This window comes from Tenebrio molitor, chromosome 2 (genome assembly GCF_963966145.1).
Source record: "Tenebrio molitor chromosome 2, icTenMoli1.1, whole genome shotgun sequence".
NCBI lineage: Eukaryota > Metazoa > Arthropoda > Insecta > Coleoptera > Tenebrionidae > Tenebrio > Tenebrio molitor.
Genome location: NC_091047.1, coordinates 12,977,986 through 13,004,234, shown reverse-complemented (window position 1 = coordinate 13,004,234; position 26,249 = coordinate 12,977,986). Strand labels below are relative to the sequence as shown.

At 38.4% G+C, this 26,249-nt stretch overlaps 2 protein-coding genes across 5 annotated transcripts; both read left to right on the top strand.

The window, feature by feature from the left end:
* Positions 1-23,049, top strand: tara (taranis). Of its 4 annotated transcripts, XM_069039842.1 has the most exons (3): positions 1-717; positions 4,643-4,838; positions 20,255-23,049. In XM_069039842.1, the coding sequence occupies exon 3, from the start codon at positions 20,264-20,266 to the stop codon at positions 21,215-21,217; it is 954 nt and encodes a 317-aa protein (XP_068895943.1). In that variant the 5' UTR covers positions 1-717; positions 4,643-4,838; positions 20,255-20,263; the 3' UTR covers positions 21,218-23,049. The 4 variants fall into 4 exon arrangements, with proteins under 4 accessions (XP_068895943.1, XP_068895941.1, XP_068895942.1 ...); XM_069039840.1 differs by lacking the exon at positions 4,643-4,838 and having other exon boundaries at positions 6-717; XM_069039841.1 differs by lacking the exons at positions 1-717; positions 4,643-4,838 and adding an exon at positions 4,862-5,252.
* A 389-nt stretch (positions 23,050-23,438) lies between these two features.
* LOC138124693 (U3 small nucleolar RNA-associated protein 25 homolog) lies at positions 23,439-26,233 on the top strand. Its single transcript, XM_069039839.1, has 5 exons — positions 23,439-24,669; positions 24,724-24,966; positions 25,019-25,645; positions 25,699-25,875; positions 25,943-26,233. The coding sequence occupies exons 1-5, from the start codon at positions 23,581-23,583 to the stop codon at positions 26,105-26,107; spliced, it is 2,301 nt and encodes a 766-aa protein (XP_068895940.1). The 5' UTR covers positions 23,439-23,580; the 3' UTR covers positions 26,108-26,233.
* The last annotated feature ends 16 nt before the right edge of the window (positions 26,234-26,249 follow it).

The window sequence follows — 26,249 nt, the reverse complement described above, 5'->3', positions numbered from 1 at the left end:
AGAGAGCATGGAGTGTGCATGTCCGTAATGAGGGTCCCCTGCGATCGTCCTTCGTCGTGCGTGTCTCGCTTGTGACCGTTTCTTCGGTTTTTTACATTTTTGGGGAAATTGTTGGCGAAAAAAGGGTGATTCTTGCGAGAGGTTGGAAGCGTGCGTGCGGACAAAAGTGCGATCCGCGCGTGAAAAACAGCGGCCTGAAACGTAAACACCGTCAGTCCGTCTGGGTGAAAATCCGCAGACGCGTTAGCCGAAGTCGCCGTGCATAATCGGCGCAATGGTCGATTGGTTTTTGGCAAAATATGCGAAAAAGTGGAACGGGAAACGACGGCGATCGTCGAGCGATCGCGGTCCAGCATCGGGGTCAGCTTTTCAGGCGGCCGTCGCTGAAGCTGAAACGTCGCAGATAAAACGAGCGTCATTTTGAAAGTCCCAAAACCCGCCTCAACCGAGCTGGAATATTTTCATCTAACCTAACCTTTCAGTCGGTTGTGGGTACGATATGCAGGTGGGCCGAGCGCGGCCGAGCGTCTCCGACCGCCACCGACGGTTTCAGACCGGTCTTGGCGCTGCCGTATTTTGCTTGCGCACTCTGTTAGACTGTGTATCGCTCCGTGGACGATAGTTGATGCATGTGATAGTGTGTTCTTCTAGTGAGATGTTGCACCACGCAACAATGACATCCCCGAGCCCGAATTAATCATGTGGTTTGAATCTCAGGTAAGTCGATTCACCCCCGACAGCCCCCGAATTTGCGCCCGGATCGGCCGCCGGGCGCGTTATGTGTCCCGCAAAAATCCGGCCTTTCGCCGGGGACACTTCGAGTTTCCCCCGGCGGAGCGCCGGACGGGGCCCCGGGTGCTCGCCTCGCCGAAAATCCGACGGCGGAAGCGCCATTTTCAGTCAGCTTTTCCGAAATTTAGATTCCACGTGACAACTGTCAAACTCGATCTAGTTACCTATGCTATCTCCGCATGTGTTTTGTTTTGAAACGAGCGGGATCGCAGTGCATTGAAATGGTTTTATGTACAGTGGACCAGTTGCGGCGCGGGCATACATCGAGGGCAGGCGGCGCGTTCACCCATCCCCACTGTTCGGTCTGGGCTGTTGGACATTAGTCTTGTACTTCAAGACAGGAAAGTGGAGGGGGCAGGCGCCACAGTCAGACGGTTTGCTGTTTACGACGCTCACTTATTTTTTTCGGAAATTTGGCCATTATTTAGCAGGACCAATTCTGGCCTTTTTGATTTTCTCTTTTTCCGAACGTCGTCACGTTGGCGGTTTTTTACTAATCAAACTGTCACGCTCGAACTGCATTCCAATAAGAGTGAGGTTATGGACGTCTTATCAACGCTTTTTTCAACTGACAACTCCTCGACATGCTGACCGAAACTTTCAATTTTTTCAAACATCCACCGACCACCTTTGCCACACCGTCCATCTCTTGCAGCAGAACTGGCAAAAACCAAAGTAAAAATTACTCGCGGAACTGTAGGTATTATAAAGATATCAGCGGTGTCCCGCTTTCTAAAGCGCCACGGACTCAGTCCCGTTTACTCGACAGCAGCGCCTTCCCCCGCCGATTCGTTGCAACTCGAACACTCTGTATACACTTTTTCGATTTTTCCTTGCCACTTAACGATGAAAAACAAAAATCCAAACGGAAAAGTTGCCATATTATATCGATTGTTTAGTTCGGGTAGCGGGTCTAATAACACCGCGTTGGTGTCGTAACCATGGCAACGGTGGGCGTAACTACCGTGCTGTACACATCACAACGACATGCGTTCATTCAATGAGTAAGTTTACTTACAACGTGCGAGTGCATTTTTCCGATCACGCTGAAATTTCCCGTTGCTGAAAGGCTGAAAGAATCCGGAATGAAATTTGGAAACGTGGGTGTACAGTCATCGCATTGTTCAGCGTCGACTCTGATGTCACGTTGGGAGTTTATGGTTAAAATGAATCACACTGTATTTGTACGGTGTGGCTCGGAGCGAGTTATTTTGGGGCCTGAGGGGCCCCTTGCGTCTTTGCGATTCGACAAAAATAGAACGGTACTACGTTCGAGCTAATTATGCCCTCTTGGATACAATCATTTTGCAAAGATTTGTGTTTTTATTTTCGCGATAAGGGAGTTCGCGCTTCGAAATGAGACAATACATATGTACTTGTTTTTTTCCCCGAATCTTGCGCTTACTCTTTATTTGCCACATCAGGGTCGGCTCTAGGATTTTATTTGCCTTTGTGTGCACTTCATGTTGACGTTATTTGGATTTGAGATGATGCCGATTCTTTTATATTTCCCAATTGAACTCCAATGTTTCAATACTTTTATGCAACATTGAGAAAATTCAGATACTGACATGCACCACAAATTGACATTCTTGTTTTTCTGACGTAAAATGCAATAGTTATTTATTTATTCCTTTTTATTGTAGACATATTTATTGGGTGGTTGTGGATAAGTAATAAGTATGACAACTATGTACGAAAATTTATGTGGCAACTGTGTGGGTGGGGTAGAGTTGACATTTGTATGACATTTCATAAGTGTGCATTTGATTTTTTTTTATATTATTGCACATTGATTTGACAATTTTCATAAATGCCCGACCATGAACTGTCAAAGAAATGTCAACTCTATCCTACCCACACAGTTGCCACATACATTTTCGTACATAGTTGCCATACTTATCCACAATCATTTTGAATCACCCAATATTATGGAGCATAAAAATATTTTCCTACCCGATTTTCTTCGTTCAGCAAAAGGAACGCAATATTCGTACCTTTTAAATAAAAGAATCAATTCACTTAATAGTACAATTATTTTTTTTAATTGACGTGTAGTTATGAAAGATTTTTCTTTTCTAACTCAAATCCAAGTTGATACTGCCTCCTGGTCCGCATTCACAATTTTATACAGATTTTTTTACGAAATTAATATTTAAAAATGTAATCGTTACGAAACTAGAAAATCATATTGCCTTATTGCCAACATCACACCCTTTCTAATGGGTGATTCAAAATGGTTGTGGATAAATAAATACGGCAACTATGAAAATTTATGTGGCAACTCTGTAGGTAAGATAGAGTTGACACTTCTATGACAGTTCATAGGTGCGCAATTTTGAACGTTGAAGTCAATTTGCAATGGTACAAAAAAAAAATCAAATGCGCGCATATGACATGTCAAACAAATGTCAACTCTACCTCACCCACGCAGTGGCCACATAAATTTTCGTACATGCAAAGCATTATTAGTTACATATTTTAAAATAAAAATTACTACGAAAGTTGTACCTAATTAATAATTTACTGTCTGATGCAATTTTTTAATAGACAATATGGATATTTAGGTTTAAATTTTTTTTCCAAATTTTTTAAACGTGAGAAGTTCTTCAAAATATGTATTTTTGTTTGTAACATTACAATGATTCGTCCCACCAATAGTGAGCAGGATTTTTAGCACTGAAGTTTTTGATAGTGTTGCAAATGAAATTGTTGCGGTGATAATTTCTGACCATTAGACATATGAATATTGTATTGCAAATTGGATTGTCAAAAATTGGGATCAGATTCCGGATGAATGTTTTATTTTTTGCAGTTGCAAACTCGCTTTTCTTCAGAAAAAATTTTCAATTTGTATTTTCTCAACCAACCGGTTTTGTAGTTATTGCGTTTTGTTGTTTTCCTCTTTGATGTCGCTGCGAGTACCTATTCAATATGCATATAAAATTGATTATAAAATAAGAGTATCAAGAATATCCGGCAAGAAAATGGGATGAGAAAATTATTTGAAATATATTTTGCTTTCGAGTCACACGATAAGTAAAAGTTGCATTGGTGACTAATTTTAAGATCCCACTTTAAAATACAAACGCTTTCGATTTTTCTATTTTATTTTTAACAAAAGAAATTAGAATTACCTGCACATTTGTCAGATATCGGGCGTTCAAATGAAATCCTGGGCTGGGAAGGCGTTGGAAACCGTCAATTGTTTTGCTTTTTTAAACTGTAAATTGACAGTTGTAATTAGAACATGTTGACATCTAACCTAAAATATATAAACAAAAAAAATCTTTGTTTGTTTTTCTTCGCAATGTTTTACATTAAAAATAGAATAGAATAACTAATGGTTCCTATTTTTGAAGCAAATATCAAAGGGCACCCTTTGCTGAAAACAAACATGTTCAATCATGTGCATAAATAAATATCATTCGTGTCAAACGGCGGGAAATTCAAACTTTACACCGTTTCAGTGGTTCACTTTTTTCAACGCCTACTCAATCCAGGTTTTCATTTGAACACATGATACTTGTAACACGAGGTGAGCTTAATTATCGATGCAAGATAGAATTTTTAATTTTGGATGCAATTTCTCATTCAAATGTAATTGGAAAAATAGTGGACGGCTGACTAGAAATCTGGACGTTTATTTCATGATCAAACATTTTATTTGTAATTTTATACACTTTGAGGCGTAGCACTGTAGTCAAACGGGAGGGTACATGTTTGTATGCAAGTGTGAATTTGAATGCAAAAGTACAGTTTGTGGTTTTCCTGATGTGATAAAGTGGAATGTGTCATTTAAGTTTTTTGTTTGGTAATCTAGTGACAGAATACATTGATGTAATTTCAGAGTTGTTAATATTTGAAGTTGATGGTGTCATCGGACGTAGAGCACTGTCCGATTTAAAAGAACTCCGACCAGGAAGAATCGGTGGAGTCGAGCCCAAAAAGAAATAAATGCGAGGTTAAAGTTTCGCCACGGCCCGCCGAGAAATGCGAGCGGAGAGTGCAAGGATCACGTCGGCCGCGGCGGCAAGACCCGCGAAGTAATGGGATTTTCATGAATGGGACGGCGATGTTTACGTTAAAGCGGAACAAATCGTAAATTATGCGATTGTGCAAAAGTTCGCGGCAAGTGTCATGAGGTGGCGCTTAAAATGTTGTCGGCATTCGGGCGAGCGAGCGAGGCACCGCATCCGTCAATGATGGAGCGTGTCGCGGCTTATCCGTAACACCTGTTAGACCGACAGAGTAAACAGTAATTAGCATCGCAAACGAGAACAATGGAGGACGCGGAGACAGGCCGGGCCGCCTGCGATCGACGCCGCCTAACTTAACTAGATCGGCCGTAAAAACGTCATAAAACGGCAAATCATGCCTCATCAATCATCGGAAGCGGCCGCCGGTCCAGCCACTGACCTCGCACAACCTGCCAGATTCTGAAGTGAATGAAGGAACAGGTAATGTCACACAGAGAGCAGCACACTTCCGATAATAAAGCCGCGATTGGGTCCAACCGGCACGTGGGCCCGCCCCTCTGCCCGTTTTTATTGCATTATTGGCCGCTCACGTGTGTGTACCACTAATCTAGCAGTTCGTGCCGACAAGTGACAGTCGGCACGCGCCAAAGCGCTGCAATTGTCATGTCTTGGGTCGCACGGGTTACAGGTTATGCAAGTTGCGCCGCTCCTGCCGACCGACGGTGTTTCGCCGCCGTCCGTCCGTCGCTTTATGAATGGGTTCCGCTCTCGGCCGCACACCGACGACGCGTTCTTCCTCCTGATGCACTCCTGCCTTTATCTCTTGCCCTACTTATGCCAAATCGAATCGCATCCCTCTTTCATGTCGTAATCGAAAGTGAGCAGCGAGCGTCATTCATAGCGGGCCGCGAAACAACTCTGAATGGGCACTTACTTGGACTCCGCGGTCCAAGATTAATTCCTGATTAACATCCTGGTGCTTTGTCGTCATCCCGTTCTTTCGCGGTGAATTTCTTGTTATCGACACTTCTCTCCTCTCTCGAAGACTTCTTCCATTTTTTCCTTATTCATTCGTCGCACCCTGTAATTTCTGCAAAAACATCATCTTGTAATTTATGCTATCGGATTATTTACTACAAAAATTTCCTACGAAATCCCATTAATGCGGACGCTTCTATTCCGGACACAACTTTTGCTCCCTCGAGTATCCGCGCTGTAAAGGTTTTGCTGTAGGTAACTTAATTGACTATTAGTAACAGTTTAAATTAAAATGGAGATACATTATGTAAAATAATTGCGTAAAGGAAATTGCCGTAAAAATAAGTTAATTGGGTGAGTCTAAAAATCGCGGCCTATTTTATTTCACTTTAAAGTAAGAGGATTTAGTGAGGGTTTTCGAATTACGTGGCGTATTTTTTACGGGATTGGATGAAAGTAGAAACTTGAATTGTTCATAGTCATTACATTTTTTATGATTAGAGAACAAAAGATGTTAGTTGGAGCAAGTGCTCCAGTAAGAATAATACATCTGATAATTCTAACGTTCCGTTATCAATTTTCCAATAGATAGAAGAAGTTTTGATGGAAAGATCTAATTCGACACAGATGAAGTTGATGGTTGTGAAATTTCTGCGCGTTGTAATGTACAGTGTGAATGTAAATAATCCGCTCCTCCTTTCTGACATTGAACCGGAAAAGATAGGGACATCGGACAAAAACTGAATGAATTGGAACTTACTGCTTTCAATCGTAAAGTTGAAGCGTGAATCTGCGAAGATGGCGCTGAGGGCGCCGTCAACTTTGAAATTTCAAATAGCGAGGGAGGTCATGTGACACATCATTTGAGAGGTCTTTCAGTGTTTTATCGAACAGTGGTTTGATTTTTCAATTCCATCAATTCGTTCTGGAGTTACGGTCGTTTGAATCTGGTTTAGCTTGGGTGATGTGGACATTATTTTCCAACAGGATGGAGCTCCCCCGCGCTATTTTAGGTCTGCACGGATTAGGTGGATTGGTAGAGTTGGTTTCACCGAATGGCCAGCTCGTTCGCCCGATTTAACTCCTCTCCATTTTTTCTTATGGGGATATTTTTCAAACGACGGGTTTACATTACCCAACCTGAATCTTTGGAAAATGTCAGAAACAGAATTACCAGGAATATTTGATATTTTGTTTTATTATGGTACATATTTATTTATCAATTTTAACTACTTATTAAAATTGTATCCAACTCAAACATGTTTAAATCCGAGGACGAAACAATTTATGCAACATACCCACGAAACCACATTCAAATGATCGTAATTCCAGGACAAATTGGTGGAATTGAAAAGTCACTAGAGAGATATTGCAGTGTTATAACGGGTGACTATTAAAATCTTCACTTGGAGTTGGCTTTGAACGAGTTTTTATTTTTTCTGTTACTTTAGACACACGCAAGAACCAACGACAAATGTCAGTCAGTACAATTGAAACATAACCAAATTAAGAGAAAAAACATTTATTGAAATGTCAAACTTGTCAGTGTCTAAGGTGCAACAGAAAACAAAGCATGATCCATAGCCAACCCTAAGTGAAAATTTTAATAGTCACCCGTTATAACGGTTAGCAGTATTTAGAAAGACGTTATTTTGACATATAAGTGTCAATTTTTAGCACGTAGACGGTAATAACGATTGCGCTTTACGTAAATTGCGAACGTATACCGCAAGACGTTAACGTTATTTTTGACATTTCTCATATGTCAACAGTTTGACAATTCAAAAAAGTTTGAGTGCGAAATAAGTTAGAAATAAAGTGATGAACTGCTTCTTTAATATCATCGTCATTTGCACCACCTAAAATTGCAGCTTCTAACATTTCGTCCATTTTTGACACTATTTGTCAACTTTGCAATGTCTTTTAATAACGTTAACGCCTTGATAAATTGCAATAACTTTAAATCGCTATGCCGTTAAAGCATAGCGTTATTTCATAGCGCATGCATTTATTAACGTTTTACTTAAATAAAGTTTGAATGCAATATCTCTCTATTGTTGAAAGATTCACGCTTTAGATTTAAGTACGTTAAAAAGTAGTAAAGTCCACATTATATGATTCAGTTTTTGTTCAATGTTTCTGTCTTGCTGGTTCAAAAGTTAAAAAGGAACAGCACTGTTTACGTCCTACAAAATGACATTTAAATTATAAATTGTCAACATCACCAAAGAACAAAAAAAGTAGCCGTTGAAGAGTCGATTGTGAACGGCATCACGGATCAGCTGTTTAAATCTAACCTAACTTTTTGCGCTGTTTGTGTTTTTATTCTACAGACTGACGTGTAGTGCGTTCACAATCGACTCTTCAACGCCAAGTTTGAAGATAAATTTAAATGAATTCATACAAGTTTATTTCGAAATTTTAATATTATGTTTATAAATGTACAGAAAATGATATAAAACATTTATAATTTTTTTTGTTGAACGGTGCTCAACCGGTGACATTGATCAGTGAAAAGTATCACTTGAAATTCTGATGATGAAGGTTGAGGGCAATGCCCGGGAAACTTAGACTAAGTATTTTAAGAACGTTTTAAAATTGTTCGTAAGTTGCGCAAAAATACAATTACATGGGTATTGTAAAAGAATTATTTTTATATTTAATTATTATTTGAAGTGCGATATTGGAAGCTGCACCTATTGGGTACATTAATTTGTAAATTTTACCGAATGTACCTTGATACCTATTCTTTCTTGTAGTTATAAATTAATTGTAGGACTGTGGATAGTAAACAAATGCCCAAGAGTATTTCATAATAATAAGCAAATACTTCACTGGAAATGAATAGAGGTGTGATGAGTTATTGAACTTTCCAAAAATTATTTTGACTGTAAGAACCTTGAAAATGACAATGCAATTTGGATTGGTGATGAAGTCATGTGCTCAATAATCTTAATAACGTTTAGTAAATAGTATTTTAACAATTTTTTTTTATCGCGTGTTAATTTATTACAATCGATTATACCTACATTTACATCAGGTTGTTAGCTTATCCAATATTTATTGGTAAAGTTACTGAACCGGACAATATTTGTTTTACACTGGAGATTTATTTTACTTTTTTGCGGTGTTTAAAATCAATAATCGGTTATGAATGAGTATTCGCTAATAAAAATTACACAAAAGCTCATTACTGAACTCACAATGAACGAAGCTGAATGGCGATCCTTTCCAGCAAACATTTTCGATAATTATAACACTACTGCATCTCTACTTCTTTCAGAAACATGATGCTTAGTTTAAAAATAATCGTAATTTATTTTGGTCTTACGGTTGTCGAGAGTTTTTGACTAAAATGCGGTATTTTTTATTAACCACTTTGATTATTTTTAATGTGATTTTGTTTTGTAACGCCCCTCTGTATCTGTGTCCATCATATAAAAAAATTCAATTATTGATCACACAAATACATAATTAAGTTAAATCGATCACATATATTTTTTTAAAGTAAAGTAAAGAAGGATATTTTTTATTTTTTATGGAATCAATCATTCTGACGTTGCACTTCTGTCAATGTGCAGCAACGCGCGTGTTAATATTCTTCTGTTTAATCGACAAGGATTTAGGTCGTGACCTTAACCACACTATTGCTCAATTTAACGACTGATTCATTGTTTGGACGAAGTAGGGAAGTACAACTTGTTTCAGCTGACAGAAAAGAATGTGTCAAAAAAGGGACGATGCGATAATAATGACATTATTATTGCTGTTTACATGTTGGGCAAACTCGGCAGCCCAGTCATAAATTGACCACATAAATCCTCGGGAATTTTTCCAAATATAATCGGTTTACTAAGTGTGGTCGCTGAGAGGCGGTGACTCCAATTATGAAGGGTGTTGCAGCTACAAAAGAGTCATAATTGTGGGGTTTTGTGGACGATTAAGGTGTTAAACGGGTGTTTGCTTTTTTTCTCTTCGTGCGAGGGTTGTAGAGGTACAATTTAAAGTTGTCTTGAACAAAACGACATTGCGGGAATGGTTGAATGATGAAGTAGTGAAAGTTGTACTCGAGCATAAAGACTCCAGACTGAACATCCCTGACATTCATGCAAAAATAGAAGTCGATGTCATTTCCGATTTCAGCGGAACTTTTATTGTAACGTTGCGAATCACAGCAGTGAAGATTCGAAAATGTGTGCTCGAAGTTGTTCCGTCAGTTTTACAACAGATTTATGCCGTATGTGTGTTGCTAAATGTTTGTTTTATTTATTTATTTTTTTCAATCCTTTTAACGTGGGTCAAAGCCAGCGGGATTGTTACGGTTTTAGGACGAGCCGACCGTTTTGTTAACATCAACGTCGATTCCGAATGATTATGGGCTCAGCGTCATTAATCATCGTGAATTAAAAGAAACACCTGATTTGTCATTGATTTATTATTGGAATCGGGTTCAAAGATCGCGCCGTGAAGTATTACATAAATAAATATCTACATAATAAAGTCGACACAATTGTAAAAACTAATCTTTTTTATCTCAATAGCGTATTTACATAATAAAGCTGTAAATGCGATGAAATAAATTAAAGTGTTCACTAACCTGGGTCAACCTAATATTAATTGTTTGTTTTGTTGATATGACATCTTATTAAATACTTAAATTGTATTTTTATATTTCATTCATAAATCGATGGCTCTGTCGTAAGCGTAAACCCACTTCCGCTTGAGTTAATTATTATTTTACGAGCTCTTACTAATTTGTTGTTTTTATCGGTTCATTGATATGTTTTTAATTTTCGGCAGATGGAACGCGTCGATATAAACACCATCAAAACATTCCGACGAGTTGTTTGGTGGTCGGAACGCAGCATTGTTTTTTGACCCACGGTGATTTAATCCATTACAATTAACTCAAAGTGTTATTAATTTTTACCCTCTCATTTATATCGGCTGTTTTCCAGGTGCACTTGTGCCATATTTAATTTTTTTACGAATTAACAATTAAAAGATTCGTTGTGTAGGTTAGTACACCGTCATATTCACACCTGGTATGTTCCTCTTATTTTCCAGGAGAAAATTTATTTTTGTAACTTGAGATTTTTAAATGTTTCTGTATGTTTTCTAAACATTTCCAATACAATTTTATTTTATTTTTATTCTTTGTACACTCTTAACGCAACAACCATAGGCCTAATTTATACTGATGCCCTCGGCTATATTTTATCACGTACGGGGTTGTGAATATCAGACTCACCACTTACGAACAAATTAATTTAAAAAATAAAAAATGATAAAAGCTCGACGGTAATTTAACTTTTAAAATTCTAATGTTAAACACATTTTGAAGTCCAACACTTCGTAAAGAGAATGATGCTGCACTTGTATGTTACTCTGATAGGATTTTCCTTTTTCTATTGGTGGTAATAGGTGCCTACTGTTAAATTTATGACGGGGGAAAGAAGATGTTGCATTATTTATGGCCTAATTAGTGGAGGTAATTCTCGAATTTTGTGGTTGCAGTAGTAAACCCCACCCACTATAAAATAATGATTTCTTACAATCCCAGAATTTGGGAAATGGTATAATTTACGACTCTGGTCAGTTGACCAAAGACGATCTTTTTATGATCTGCTAGACCCGAAAGTTGTCGGATCAGGAGCAGACAATATTTTTATACCTACATAATCTACTTATTTCGTAGATGTGATAACTGTTCATATCAAGAGACAGTAAACACTCCAGATATGCTACTTGTGCAAATTTTGTGTCGAATTGCATGAATATTTACAAATCCGTTTGTAATTTTTCGCTGGGGCCCCAAGATTTTTTTTTTTTACTTTTAGTATTTTTACTTTAAAAATTGTCCGAATACTTTATACATGTACACACGCGGCCACCCAAAAGTGCACGATTTTTTTTCACATTAATGTTACATAGGTATCATATTTTTTCAAGACTAACTTTAGAATTTTGACTTTTTTAAACAAAGCATACATTTGTCATAAAAAAAATGCATTAATCACAAACGCCACTGGACAGGTCCCGTTTTAATCTAGGGAAAAATTGACAACTGCGTTCCAGCTATCGTGCACTTTGGGTGGCCGCGTAAGTACTTACACCCTTTTTACAAATTGTTTTTTATAAATAAATAAAATAAACGTTAAACGTGTGTGTTTTATATTTGAAAGTTTTTTGTGTATTAATCCTCTTCACCCACCTGGATTAGGTCGGTGTCGATAACTTTGTTTTTTATCGCTGGCATTGTTGACGGGATCCAGATAAGAGCGACGAGTTTTGCAATATTTGAGGTTCATCTCTGATTTCGTCATTGTAAGGAATAAGATAATCAGCCAAATTAAAATTACCCGTTCAAATATTATTCACTTTGTTCGGTATTAGGATCGAACATCCCGCCGAACGCATAAATACTCTCGTCTTATCTTAACCGTGTCGGCGATCTGTTCGTATTAAAGACGGTGTTTAACAGAATCTGCTTCCCAATAGGCAATAAATCGGCGGCAATAAGAACCACCATCTCTACATTGCATAAACGTTATCAGCGCGCGATGTACAAATTGCATATTTGCCAAGTAGGGAATTTACATGCAGTGTAAGCGCAGCAACCTGCGATATCTGAATATCACGTGATCTGTCGTGACCACGTGGTTTGACAGAGCACAGGAGCATCACCACCGTCGCAAATGCACTCCGGTGCTGGGTCAAAGTTGACCGTGGAGATGCATCGCACTGTTAGGTCCTTTTATCTCGCCTTACGCATGATTCTGGTTCTATTTTAGGTTATGACAACGCTGTTTGTCGCTTTCATTACGCCATTTACAGCCGTCGCCTCTGTCAATTGATGACACGGCGAAGAGCGAGAGTAATTGGATGACTGGCGTGTGATTGGTGGTTCGGTTCTTCTGTTTTTTTCCCGAACAATGACAGATCTACAATAATTGTTATTTTTGGTCCGAAGTCTAGTTGAATTTTTTCCGGTTCGTCGTGAGCGGGTTCGATCGGAGGCGGTAATTTTGGTTCCAATTGGACTTCGGTCGTTAGGATGATTGTCAAGTTGGATTCAAAATGGCGAGGAATTGAAGTATCGTTGATCCAAGGCCTGCTGTGGCAATTGTGATGGAGCGATGTGAGAAAAAAATGCCGCACGCGCCATCGATCAGTGCAATCTGAACCGCAATTAAGCGGCGTATGATGACTCTGATGTACTCGCGATATACGCAATGAGGTAAACAAGTGGTTAAAAAACATTCGTTTCACGCTGTAATAACGACAGGCTAAAGAAAGTTGGAACGGTGTTTGTTTTAGAGGCACAATATCTGCGCAATGTCATGCAATAAGGACGACAGTCGCGTACTTTCCGTGCAAATCGCGCCGGTGCCAAGCGATTTTGCTCCGTAAAGCTCTCCCCTTGCCTGGGCCTCCGGTCTAGCGATAAGAGAAAATGAGTCTCGTCGAGATCGCACCGGTTCGTGCCGTCCGATCGAGGGAGCCGTCCGTACGAACAAAGCCGAACGAGTACGCTTCGGACTCGGTCCGGATAAAAGAAGGCCAAGCTCTGAACTTTTCTCTAGCGGTAGCGCAAAGATACTGACGTAGCTGGCAATCGTATTATGGTGAAAAAACGCGTTGATTTGTCGTCGTTCGCTTGAATGATGCAGCGAGGCGCTACTTTACAGTCATGTGACCCCGAAAGCTTCACTTGTTTGAATGCTGCTGCACGTGGGATTGCGTCGAGCTTTGCACGGCCGCCCACGACAACGACGATTTTTTCACGTGGAAAGATGGTCGACTGGCGGTCGGCGGTGGCAAGGCTCTAACGATTTCCTAACGAACGAGCCATTTCACGTGGGCTCGTGAGGCCGGATAATTTGACGGTCTCAATCGAATTTGAGGCACTTTTTTCGAATTGGCACGACTCGACCGAGCCGGCGTCGGTTCGACTCGTTTTTGATCGAATTAAAAGGCAATGCCTTTATCCTTTATGTAATGACGTGCCCACGTGAATTTTGACAAGAGTATCCAAACAAAATGGGATAATTGCATTAGCCAGGACCACGTGCTTTTTTTGTTTTACGAGTGGTGGGGGCCGGTTCGGTATTGATATCGGATATTTGAGGTGGGCGGTGCTTGCGCGGGCGCCGTTGGCGGCGGGGGTTCGGCGTCGGTTTTTCGAAAATAAAGCAAAAACCGGGGGTCCCAACAGCGGCTTCGGTTAATATTTGCAACGAGCAAACGGTGCCTTCGAGCTGCTGGGCAAAATTAAGGACGAACGTAAAAAAATAGCGATGTATAAAAGCAAATCGCGTGAACATGACGGCGAACCGTTGGAGGGGAGATCCGCTTCGCTATTGGCTCGTCGTCATAGCAACGCGCCTACGTTACCCCGTTAGTACTCAACAACCGGCAAAAACAAAATGCGAACGGTGCTCTCGGGTTGCTCGATTTTAATTTGAAATATCCTACACGGGGTACGGATCCCCTCCTGTTCTTTCCGAAGGAGCGGGAGAGCTTTTTACTGCCGAGGCCGGCTTTTTGTGACGTGAATTCCGTTTTTGTCAGGTTCGGGAAGAGAGCGAGGGTGAACTCCGGGAATATATTTTTGGGCCGTTTTGAACTTTGTTCCCCCTCTAAAGGAAATTAATGGGGAAAACAGCTTTGAGCCGTATGGAAGGGACAATTTTAAAGTTTGTTGAGTCATATTTTGTTCTATCCCGGCTTTTAGTTTAGTTTGAGTTAGGGTAATTTGATGAGGAGGGTTGGTAACGCTCAGTCCTGGCCAACTTTATTTCACCTCGGCTTGTCATTTTTTCCCCGACACAACTATATTTTCTCCACACTAATTAAAACCAGTCACAACTAATGTCGATTCCCTGATCTATCTTTCAATCTTCAATTTTTGACAATTTTTTTGAAACGAGCTGTCAAAACTTAAAAAAAACAGTACAACTCTAATCGCTGTGCTATTTATCTTTCCATTTTGATAATCCCCTTTATCTTTCTCGCAATATTCTTTGTTTACTTTTTTCATTACAGGTTAGTATACTTGACACAGATCAAATTTTTTCTTAAACAAATCATTACATCACATATTTTTTGATATACAGAGTGATCAATTAAAGTTTAGGATACCGTTTTTATTATTATCTTGTCTCTTTCAATATCTATTAGTTTTCACATTTATTTTGTTTGTTAAAAATACATTTTTTTGTTAACTTAGACGCGGCAAGTAGCAACCTACGTTCAAAGGACCTACTTTGCGCTCACTAGGCAAAAGCGTCCTTTTTGCAGTCTTTTCTCATTCCACACATCGCTAGAGTTTTTATAACGTTTTCGCTTTGTAAATTTCTCATCTAGCTGTCCTTGTTTTTCGCACGCCGAATCGATTGACCGTCTTTGTCTGGAAGACGTAGTCGTAATATCCTCGTGATATTTGAAAATGACAAATGATAGCGGGGTAGATTTATGCAGCCCTTGTGACTTGCTCTTATCAGCTGAGTTGGCTTGTACAAATGCACTTTTTTTTATTTTGTTGCTTCTCACCACAAGTTGTCGCATTTCAACAATAATTAGCACTTTACGAGTCGCCTTATAAATAATTCGGCGAATTCGCTGTTGTCGTCAGTTGTGGCTTGTTAATAACAATGTTTCGAGTTGGAGTTGGGAGTCTGGTTGGCACCGATTGAACGGTAGATGGAGCCAGGTAGTGTCAGTTGCGTAAAGTAGGCCGTCAAGGAAAAGTACCACGACAACGGTGTATTGTTAATTATTAAAATCAACACTTGGGTGCGCTCGCTCAAAACAGGACAATTATTTTTGTTTTGTTATAGCGGGAAAATGCGATTGCGAATTCCGGCGATGGATTTTCCTATTGAAAAAAATGCCGCCGGTGTCTTATCGCACGAGGACGAAACGTGCTTAGGTCGCCCAAGTAACATTCAAACATAACCTCCGTTTTCAGCGGAGGAGAGCAACATGGAAATTTCCCCATTTAGCGGTGTTTCTGCATTACCTACGTTGTAACAATGATAAAGTACGGCGCATGCGTCTATACCGCCAATCCACTGGTGAACGCCAGTCATCCAAGTTACCCTCGTTCTCGGTGTGCCAGTGGCACCGAAACGGTTCCCCACACTTTCTCAACTCTGACTAAAACCGCCTACCAAACAATTGCACTAATACTTTCTGTGCAATAATTAGTACAATAACACTGTACACACTACCAAATCTTGAATAGCAAACTTGAAAATGCTCACTAAGCTCTGTATATTTGAATATATTTTTTTTAAATCGTAAACTTTGTCGAAACAAAGTAATGGACGTTAAATCATTATTAGCAAAATCTGCACTCTTGTAGTATGTGCTTATGTAGATGTTATCTACCTGTTGTCTGTCTTTAAATCGGTGGCTTCTTTCTGCAAGCCTTAACATTTCACTAGAATAATGTAAAGTTGTAAAATGTCAGATTTTTATTTCGATATGTCCAGGTTACTCTGTCTTATGATCCAAGGCGTTTCACTAGAATAAATACATAATAGGAAAAACAACATGAGTAAGCAGTTCTCATCTTTATTTTTCTTATAGATATCGGGTGTTTTATTAAATTTCACCTCGTACTCGTACTAGGCGTTGAAGAGTCGATTGTGAACGCATCACTCGTGTAAAACGTAGGACTTAATTAAACAGCTAATCCGTGATCCGTAACCTGTATAGTGCTTTCACAATCGACTCTTCAACACCTATGAGGTTGAAATTTAAAAAAAACACCCGATATAAATGGCGCCAATAGGCCAATACCTACAGAAACTTCTTGTTTTCTTAAAATGGCTTTCAAAATTATAAATTTTGTATTTCTAAAAATTTTTAAAGATAATGGTTTCAGTATACATAGATACATATAATATAAGTACCGCAACAATGGTACAGTTGCTTGCAAAAAAGCAGGGAAAGAAAATTTTCCTAATGTAAATTTGATTTTGTCCATTTGTCAGTAATTAATTTTCTACTTGACTCGTACGAAGGTTTCACACTATGAAAAAATTGTAAAAATGTGTCAATTTTATTCTGGCAATTGCCGTTTTTTTTTGCAACCAAATGTGCCAATAATACTAGCGACAGTCGAGCGTTTGATGCACTTTTTTTCATATTTTTCTGTCTTTGATATCTTTAATAAATAATGAAAATCTCTGGTAGCCCCATGGTAGATTAGCAAATTATTACAAATCTTGTAATGGAGAACAATGACTTTTATAATAATTTTAACAGAAATAGAAAAGCTTTGGTTTTCTGTAAATAGACAAAATCTTTCCGTGTTGATTCCTGCAGAAATATGCAAATAATTTGTACTTTACTAGGTGTTTGTCGCAGTGAGACACCCGACATTTGAATATTCCTTACGGTTTCGGTAGGATGAGGCATAATGAGGTGGAGTTTGTCGGAATTTTGAAGGATTGCTACTTCATCTCAATTTCAATATAATGAGAACTAGCGTGTTGCATTTAGATTTAAATCGCGTAAAGAATACTAAAATGTATTAACCAATTCCGACCAAGGTTTTACGATTTTGCATTTTGTGTTAAAATGTCGAAGTTGTTGGAAAAAACGTCAATTCTGCAAGTAGTGTAGCCAAACTGTCGTTAATATTCCAGCCTGATAACATCTATAACGTGATAAAGATAAGTACTTTTTAGATAGACGGTGTTTGTGCAATAATAGAAACATTGTCGGCGTAGAAAGAGGGGTTTTTATTGTGAGGAAAGAAAACATTTGAGGACTGCAGGTTGTGCCATAAGGCCTGGTGGCGTGTATATAGCGCCGGCCGGGCGACGTTCCGACCCCGCTTTTGTGGAGGGAAGTTCCCTGCGTTGTGTGAGCCCCTCGACCGCGTTAGGGCCGCTACCCCAGGCGGGGGCCCCGCTTACTAATCCCGGTTGCCTGCCAGCCCCGAATATCATCCACACTTCGGGGAACGCACCAACGTAATGGAAAACTGTATTTCAGATTTGACTCACCGTCGTCATCAAATTACGTCACATATCTTTCCGAATAAGATTGTCGGTAGTGGCGCAACCCCCTTTTTAGATTAATATGCGAAAGGAACATTTTCCTAATGATTCAGGAATCGAAACTGAAATTGTAATTAAAACAATTAAAATTAAGTCATTCCAATTATTTTTCGGTTTCCGTTTTTCTCCAAGATGAAGGCATTGAGGGTGTTTGTTTAATTTTGTGAATCGTCCACCCCATTAGGATCTCGAGTTTGACCCACAGTCGGTCATAATTCACCGATTATTGTCAAAGTGGACCTACTTACAACGAGGAATGTAATAATTGATTCCTGAATAAATTTACAAGCTGCAAACCTGCAGGATGTTCAAATTTAACAGATGCTCTGGCACCCTCGAAGTTTCATGGTTTCTACCTGGCATTTGGCCGCAACCCGGGGCTCTTCTTTTCTCAAAACTTTCAGGTAGACGAGATCTACCAGTTTGCACCATTTGGTAGGTAGGGTGTTTTTTGTGAGAAGGTAGAAGTTACCCTTCGAATTCAAATTTCAGTAATCTTTCCTTCTACAGTTTTTGTGGGGTTGTCCTTCCACTGGAAGGAAAGATTGTTAAATACTCCACATTATGATGATAAGCTAAATTTAACAGAAATTATTGGAAAATATGCCGTGATACAGGGTTATCTTTGTGTACAACATTGTAATCTTTCGGCGTATTTATCGCCGAATTAACAACATAATTGAATCCTGGAACATTTCGAGAACATACTGTGACCAATCGAACCGTCGGAAAAGGAAAATTCAAAATATAAATTCAATTTTTTGTCATTGGGTGTCACATTTAAAATGTTTCTAAAAGTACCGGAGGGTTCAAGGTTCCGTTTCGACCTCGTGGTTTTTCTTGTTTTTCAAAGTGGCACAACTTATCGGCAAATAATTTATCTCCGGTGCTTAGTAGTTGTTATAAGGGAGGAGGCAATATTCCTGTAGTAATTGCACAAGGTGTGTTGGGATAAGGATTAAACACAGATAACCTTGAAGAGAGTAGTTTCTCATGCGACGAGTTACGACCAAGCGGCCTTCGAGAGACCGGCCTATGGCCACTCGCTACTGACTGCAGGACTTCACTCGCGCAGGAATAACTAAATTAAATAGAAAGCGTTCATATAAAATCAAACAGTTGGACGGGACTCATTCGACGTTCACTCCAACTTAAGTTGTAATGCATTATTTTGTATGAGTTTCTCCAGCATGTAATGACTCAACTTGAGTGTTTTCAAATTTGTAAAAATCTAACGGAATACGTCAAGTATGCTCCACTTCTTCTAGTAGTATTTTTCACGGAGAAATATCTATAATCATTTTGTTCTGAAAGTCATGTAGGCGTGTATCCCACCAGATTTCCCGCAGTATCGGTATTATTATAGCGGAATTATGGAAGATATCTATTGATTCTCGGACAAAAATATTAAATGTGTTGTAGTTTGTCTAGAAATATCAATTTAAATTTGAAAAATGTTGGGTGTACATTGTGCGAAATTCTGAAAGAACAAGCAACAAATATAGGCAACCCAATATACAAAAGTATTACTTAACGTTCTCCCACTAAAGCTAGCGCAAAGAAATGCGAGCACACTATTTAAGTGTAGGCGTTTTTACGCATAAACTATGGAAAAGCATAAATATAATAATTAGATGAAACTATATTTTTTTAGTTTTTTGTCTTTAATAGTAAGAAAAATTATAACGTCACCAACACCAAGTACATACATAATGTATAACGTCAGCAGCAAGAAGTAATATCTCAATATCATATATGTAGTTTGGTAATACGCAGTGTGTTTTAGACGTAGAGGTTTTAGATGAGCAGAATTGATTGTTGTAAATACAAAATTAAGTACGAGGATAGATCGTGAACGTTATTCTTAGGTTTAAGAAAAAGAAATCCAATGCACATTTCACTTTTTGATTTTCAATAATACCCCAATTGTAAGGATTTAATCGTCATCGATGAGGATAAAAAAAATCTTCAACTTCCTGACTGTATGTTTTTGTATGTTTGTTGGTTCCGAAGAGTTGTGTCGGTCTATTTTTTTTCCATTTAAGTTTGTCGTTAGTATTTCTTTATATTTAGAGATTACTGTTTTAAATTCATTAGTAATAATCCAGATTTGATGCATATCTTGTTATCGTGATTACACCTAATCTTTGTTAAAACGAAGCGAGCAGGATTTGAATGATTAGGTACCCTTCTACATTTAATTTGCTTCTCAATTCGTATGTTCTTGCATCTTATGAGTTTTTAGCGTAATAAGTATAGTATGAGTATATTTTTGAAAATGTCGAGTCGGGAAGTATCAAATTAACGAGTTCGTTAAACGTGCGAGTGGCGAGTTGAATTCGGTCGAGTAAATCGCAGATAAATGTGAAACATGTACGAAAGGAACGATGTACGTCGATGGTTAATGGTTTGTTGTTTTTGTTTTAGAATTGTGCCATGATGGGTCTGCAGGCGACTACAGGGAAACGTAAGTTAGAAGCGGCGACAGCTCCAGGAGATTCCTCCCCTCCAAAAACAGGTCGATGGGAGGCCGACGATTGCATAGCGCGCCTCCAAGCCGTGGCCGTGCCCAGCGACACTTGGAGATCGCCGACGCCGTCCTTGGCGGCGACGCTGTTGTCGAGCAGCGACGACTACGAAGACGACGACGAGTTCGACGACGAGCTGTCGGACGACGACCGATGCGTCGGCGTGCCCGAACCGGCAAGATTCAGCCAACCCTTCAATCGGTACCAGTCAACGGACTACTGGCAGTACTACCAACCTCCCCAGCAGCAAACGATTCGCTGCGAGGAAAATGGAAAATCGTACCTGGAACTCGGTGCTTCCCCGCCCGTGCGGACGCGGTGCTGTGATGGACGAACGAGGTGGTGCCACGTGCCCTGCTACAGGCAGAGGCGGCTGGCGGTGTTGAACTTATCCATGTGCAAGTTGGCGAGGTACCGACAGTGTTCCGACCCCTCGCTGAGGCGCTCCGTGCTCATCTGCAACACGCTCAGGCGGCTGGAGCGGGAGATGGAGGCCGAGCCGCCCGAACCTAGTTATCCGTTGCCCGAGATGTCGCCGCCCAGCAGACCTTCCCCCGTGCCTGAGCCCAATTACGAGCAGAGCCTGCGAGAGATGACGTGCTCGTCGGGGCGCGCCACCCCCTTCCCGTCCGCCGCCCCCGACACCGACTCGGGTCTCGGCGACGACGAGATGACGCGACCCATCAACTGGGGCTCCGTTCTCAGCCTAACTTCCCAAACGGATCTAGAGTCTCTCAATAACAACGAGCTGTATGCAGAGTTGGGCTTGTCGAGTGATCCGCCCGAATGGAAGGAACCGTCGACGTCTAGAACAGACAATGAGTGGGACGGCTTTATGCACGTACTGGTTGGAGGTACGTAGCAGAATGTTGGTGCTTCCGCTTTCCTCAGGTTGTGATCACTTAGTTAAAGACATCAGTGCAGTGCAGGAATTGTGCAGCTATTGTTGACTGTTTTTATTTTTATATTCTATTTAGCATCTTTTTACCTAGCGATTGGACTGAGGTACTTAGACAGGTCGGAGGTTTCTCACTTCCTACTAGACTTATCGCAACGGATTGATCTCCATCGCTCAATTAACTTAACTAAGCTCAAGACATGAGTTTTATTTGTTTATTGATATTATTTCGTGTTACTGACCCGTTCGGGCATTCCTGTGTAAATAATTTTGTAATATAATGTGCATAATGTACATAAGAGAAGATTTCTAACTAGGTCTATATTTGTAAATAATTCTATGTTATACATATATTTTAAACGATGTGTGAATTTATTAATTAAATTGGCAATATGGTTCTACACGTAACAAATAACTCCCAGGCTGAAGCCACAGCGAACAAATACCTTCCTAACGTTGTTTCTATTCATTTTTGACTGATTCTCGACTAAATGACGGTCGTTCTCATTAAATAAATCATTATCACTGATAGTTCAAAACTACGCCTGATGTTCCTTTCTTCAACTTTAAAGTTACCGTAGCAGTTAGAAATAATTTTTTTACCTAACGTTTAATGTCCAAAAAAAAAACAAACAACAAACCTAAGTTTTTCTGTCGATGTTTCTATAAATGTAGACTTTAATGTTACAAATTTCAACAGCTGGGAGGATGAATCTAGTCCATCATTGGCCATTATCCAGAAGATTATAAATATGAGCCAGTATTATACTATATTAAAAAACTTAAAAATGAAATGGATAACTTAAATACTTGTTCAAACCGTCCCAAAACTTCTTCGATGATGGCTGCAATGAGATGTTTGTAGGTGTACACCATGTTATTTCATAACTAGTTAATTCTCTGTGCGGCTGCTTTTACATCAACCAATCTTGATGCGAAAGGAGCTTTTCAGTTTCTTGCCATGACACTTCCTTTCAATTTTTGTATTTTTTTATCGCTACATTCGAACTGTGCTCCGTTAAATATTAGTTCCTCACAACTATCAAAGAATATAATTTTTTAAGCAAACGATAATAATAGGTATAATAATATTAGAACGCTCTCTGCTGTTACAGACGATATTACATGTGAATTAAGACGAAGAAAATTTTAACGGGGTTCAGTTGGAATGCTACAAAGTTTATGGTGATATTTATTTATTAAAACAAGGTGTTGTATTAACATCAATAAATTAAAAGAAAATTAGTTTGTAACAAATAACAATACAAGGGCACAATTAAATACTGTTATATATTAAAAGTATTGAAATAAGAAATTGTTGTGGTACGATAACTTAAGTTGTTGAAATTGCAATTTTATTCCACCTCTGTAAAATAGTAAAATTGAACCGTAAGGCAATCAATATTATACAGTTTTATGAAAAATAGCTGTGTTTTTTATTCTAAAAGAAATTATATGTGCACAGAAATTTAAATATTTTGATAAGATTGCAATAAAAAGATTTTTTGAAACATGTTGTTTCGACGCCTAAATTTTCTGGACAAATTGTGCCAAACACAAACCAAAATTTTTATTTATTACTTAGTAAGACAACGACAAATGGTATATATTTATTTTGCGCAATTCTCCTGAAAATCTGGGCTTATAGTTTTAAGTAAAGTACTTGTACTTCGTCCCACATCGACGTGACGTCAATAATAATTACGTACAACACTTGATTGTGTGCAAGTAACATGTGATATCATGTAAAATGTTAGTGTTAAAAAAATAAATCGGTATATATACATATTACCTCATTTCTTGTTTTATATTTTTATGTTTTAATATAATGAAATGATTAAAGCAAGGAGTCTTTAATTAGTCAATATTTTACCAATTACTACGTGACAGTCTAAGCACAAGTAACGACAAATTTGTTGATCAAAGAAAGAGTAATGTTGTTAAAATCATATCTAGCAAATAACTTTTGGAATAATTTGGTAACCAAATAACGAGTAACATTAACAGCAAACAAATTTGAGTAGTACTGTGTAAGCACAAGTGTTTCTCTATTGCAATAAATAAGATTATGAAAAGAGCTATTAGAAGGATTGCTAGTTTAGCAGAGGATTTTGCTAAAACAATAAAAGTTGCTGATATGGCGAAAACGAATTTTTAAATTTTATTTAGTGATTTCATTTTGAACTATTGGCAGGATTGAAAAGTTGACGTTTTGCCATGTGCGTGAAAACAAATATAACCTCAAATTTGTGCTGAGGCATTTTTCAACTTAAAAAATATAATCAAACATTTATTTCTAATTTTCAAAGGTTGTTATAACATAAAAAATGGCACGTGGAAAATTAAAATACCGTGATGTAGTAGGGGGCAAATCTAAAAAGGGTAGGAAAGATCCCAAAAAGAAAATACGTCCGCGGAAAACGTACAGTTTATATCAACGTGACAATAAAAATACTACCAAAAAACGTAAATTGGACTTTCGAGAGGAGGAACGTGAAGATGATAAACGTCAGAAAGTTGAAGAACAACAACCTGAAGTGGAGTCTTCTGAAAGTGAGGATGAGTTGGAAGATCATATGAAACAGTTAAGGGCATCACTTTCTACAAAGTTCCGGAACAAAGAATTGCTTGCAATTGAAAGCAGTGAAGACAGTTCAACTGAAGAAGAAAGTGACAACCTGAAAAAACAAGATAATATTGATATAAATAAGGATCCTGAAGATACAACAAATCTTAAGTTGTCAACTGAAATTGATGATGATGATGATAATAATGATGAAGGTGGTGGTGAGATTTCAGAATCTGATGAAAAGGAAATTGAGATAGGAACAACAAGTAATGAGGAAGGGGATGATAACTTTAATGATCCTTTTGTAAAACATGTATGCTATGAATTGCATGAGAATGCATTAAGTTCTTTACAAAATGTGCCAGTAATAGCAAACAATTCAATGCAACATTGGCCAACTTTAGGAAAATTGCTTATTGAAATACCTAAATATGAATTAACAGAGGAAAAAAATAAAAATGTGTATAGTATAGAAGAACAAAAAAAATTTGCTCCCCCTGGGTCTGCTCCTACCAGAATTACTAATGAAGATTTAGTTAAACCAGAAAATTTGTTCATAAAATCCCAAATAATTGAAAATTTATCAAAAGCTAACAAGTCATTAAAAGATGAAACATTATTTACTGATTTGCAGAGAGAAATGTTTTCTGTAATAAATAATTATCAAGATTTATATTATTGTCAGAGAAGTTTTAGTAATGCTGAAGAAATTAGATTTGTATATTGCCTGCATACGGTCAATCACATTTTGAAGACGAGACTAAAAGTGGTCCATCACAATGCCCGCTTGTCAAAAAAGGAAGATGTCCCTGATGAATTTAGAGACCAAGGGTTAGTAAGGCCAAAGGTAATGTTTGTTGTGCAGTGATAGCAAAAAGTTTATCATTATTATTTTTCTCAGGTCCTTATAATTGCCCCATTTAAAGATTCTGCATACAAAATCATTCAGATGATAACAAGCATATTATTGCCTGAAGACAAAGGTCATGTTATGAATAAGAAACGATTCCTAGAGGAGTACACTGGAAATGAGATTTGTATGCCCAAAAAGAATCCAAAACCTGAAGATTATGAATTAACATTTACTGGCAACACCAGCGACGATTTTAAAATAGGAATAACAGTAACAAAAAAGAGTCTAAAGGTTTACACTACATTTGTCAGAAAATGAAATTCTATTCATTTATTTTTTGTAGCTTTACGCCGACTTCTACTCTTCTGATATTATAATCGCGTCGCCATTAGGAATGAGAACAATAATTGGCGCGGAAGGGGAGGCCAGTCGTGACTACGATTTTCTCGCATCAATTGAACTACTAATTTTGGACCATACAGAATTATTTTTTATGCAAAATTGGGACCATTTCATCCATGTCATAAACCATCTCCATTTACAACCGAAAGAGTCACATGGTACAGATTTCTCCCGAGTGCGTATGTGGAGTTTGAACGGCTGGGCAAAGTATTACAGGCAGACGTTAATATTCTCGTCAGTTGTTCTGCCAGAGATCAATTCAATTTTTAACAAGAAGTGTAACAATTACGCGGGAAAAATTAAAATTTCAAATCCCATCGAATTTGGGTCCATCAGACAAGTTTTCGTTCAAATCCCGCACGTCTTTCACAAGTTTGAAGCACCAAGTGCTCAAGAATTAATCGACGCGAGATTTGACTTTTTCATCAATAAAATTTTGCCACAACAAAGGGACAGTCTGATGAAGCAAACGCTGATTTATATTGCAAACTATTTTGATTATGTTCGACTGAGAAACTATTTCAAAAGAGAAGATCTCAGTTTTGTACAAATTTGTGAATATTCAAAAGTTCGTTAAAAATAGTTCATGATTGAATATTGTCAACAATATGTTTTTTTTAGGAGGGAAAGATTGCCAGAGCTAGAGATATGTTTTACCATGGGGACGTCCACTTTTTGTTGTACACTGAAAGACATCATTTCTTCAACCGAATCAGAGTGAAAGGGATTCGACATTTAGTTTTTTATCAGCCACCAAATTTTCCACACTTTTACTACGAAATGTGTAATCTGATGCAGGTGCGTCACCTTTCAGGAAAAGGTCTTGTTAATTTAAAATTATTTTTACATGTGGAGTATATTTTAGGAAGCCAATATGAACAAAAAAATTGGGAACACGTCTAACATGACTGTAAATATTCTCTATTCAAAATATGATGTTCACCAATTAGCGGCGATCGTTGGAACAGAGAGAGCCACGAAAATGTCGCAGTCTGACAGAAATGTACACATGATGGTTACAGGAGAATGAAAATGCAAGTTCTTGTGGTTAAGAATAAATAAAGTAATTCTCATGTGAAAAAATGTGATTGAAGACTAGTTTCAGTTTTCAAAAATTATAGTAAAGTAAATTTTTTTATTAAATGGATCAGTCGTTTATAGATGGATCAGTA

Excerpts from the sequence above, each read along its gene's own strand:
- LOC138124693 (XM_069039839.1), top strand. The coding sequence starts at position 23,581 with ATGGCACGTGGAAAATTAAAATACCGTGATGTAGTAGGGGGCAAATCT. Across the intron at positions 24,967-25,018 it reads TAACAAAAAAGAGTCTAAAG|CTTTACGCCGACTTCTACTC; the intron begins GTTTACACTACA and ends TATTTTTTGTAG. Across the intron at positions 25,876-25,942 it reads AAATGTGTAATCTGATGCAG|GAAGCCAATATGAACAAAAA; the intron begins GTGCGTCACCTT and ends AGTATATTTTAG.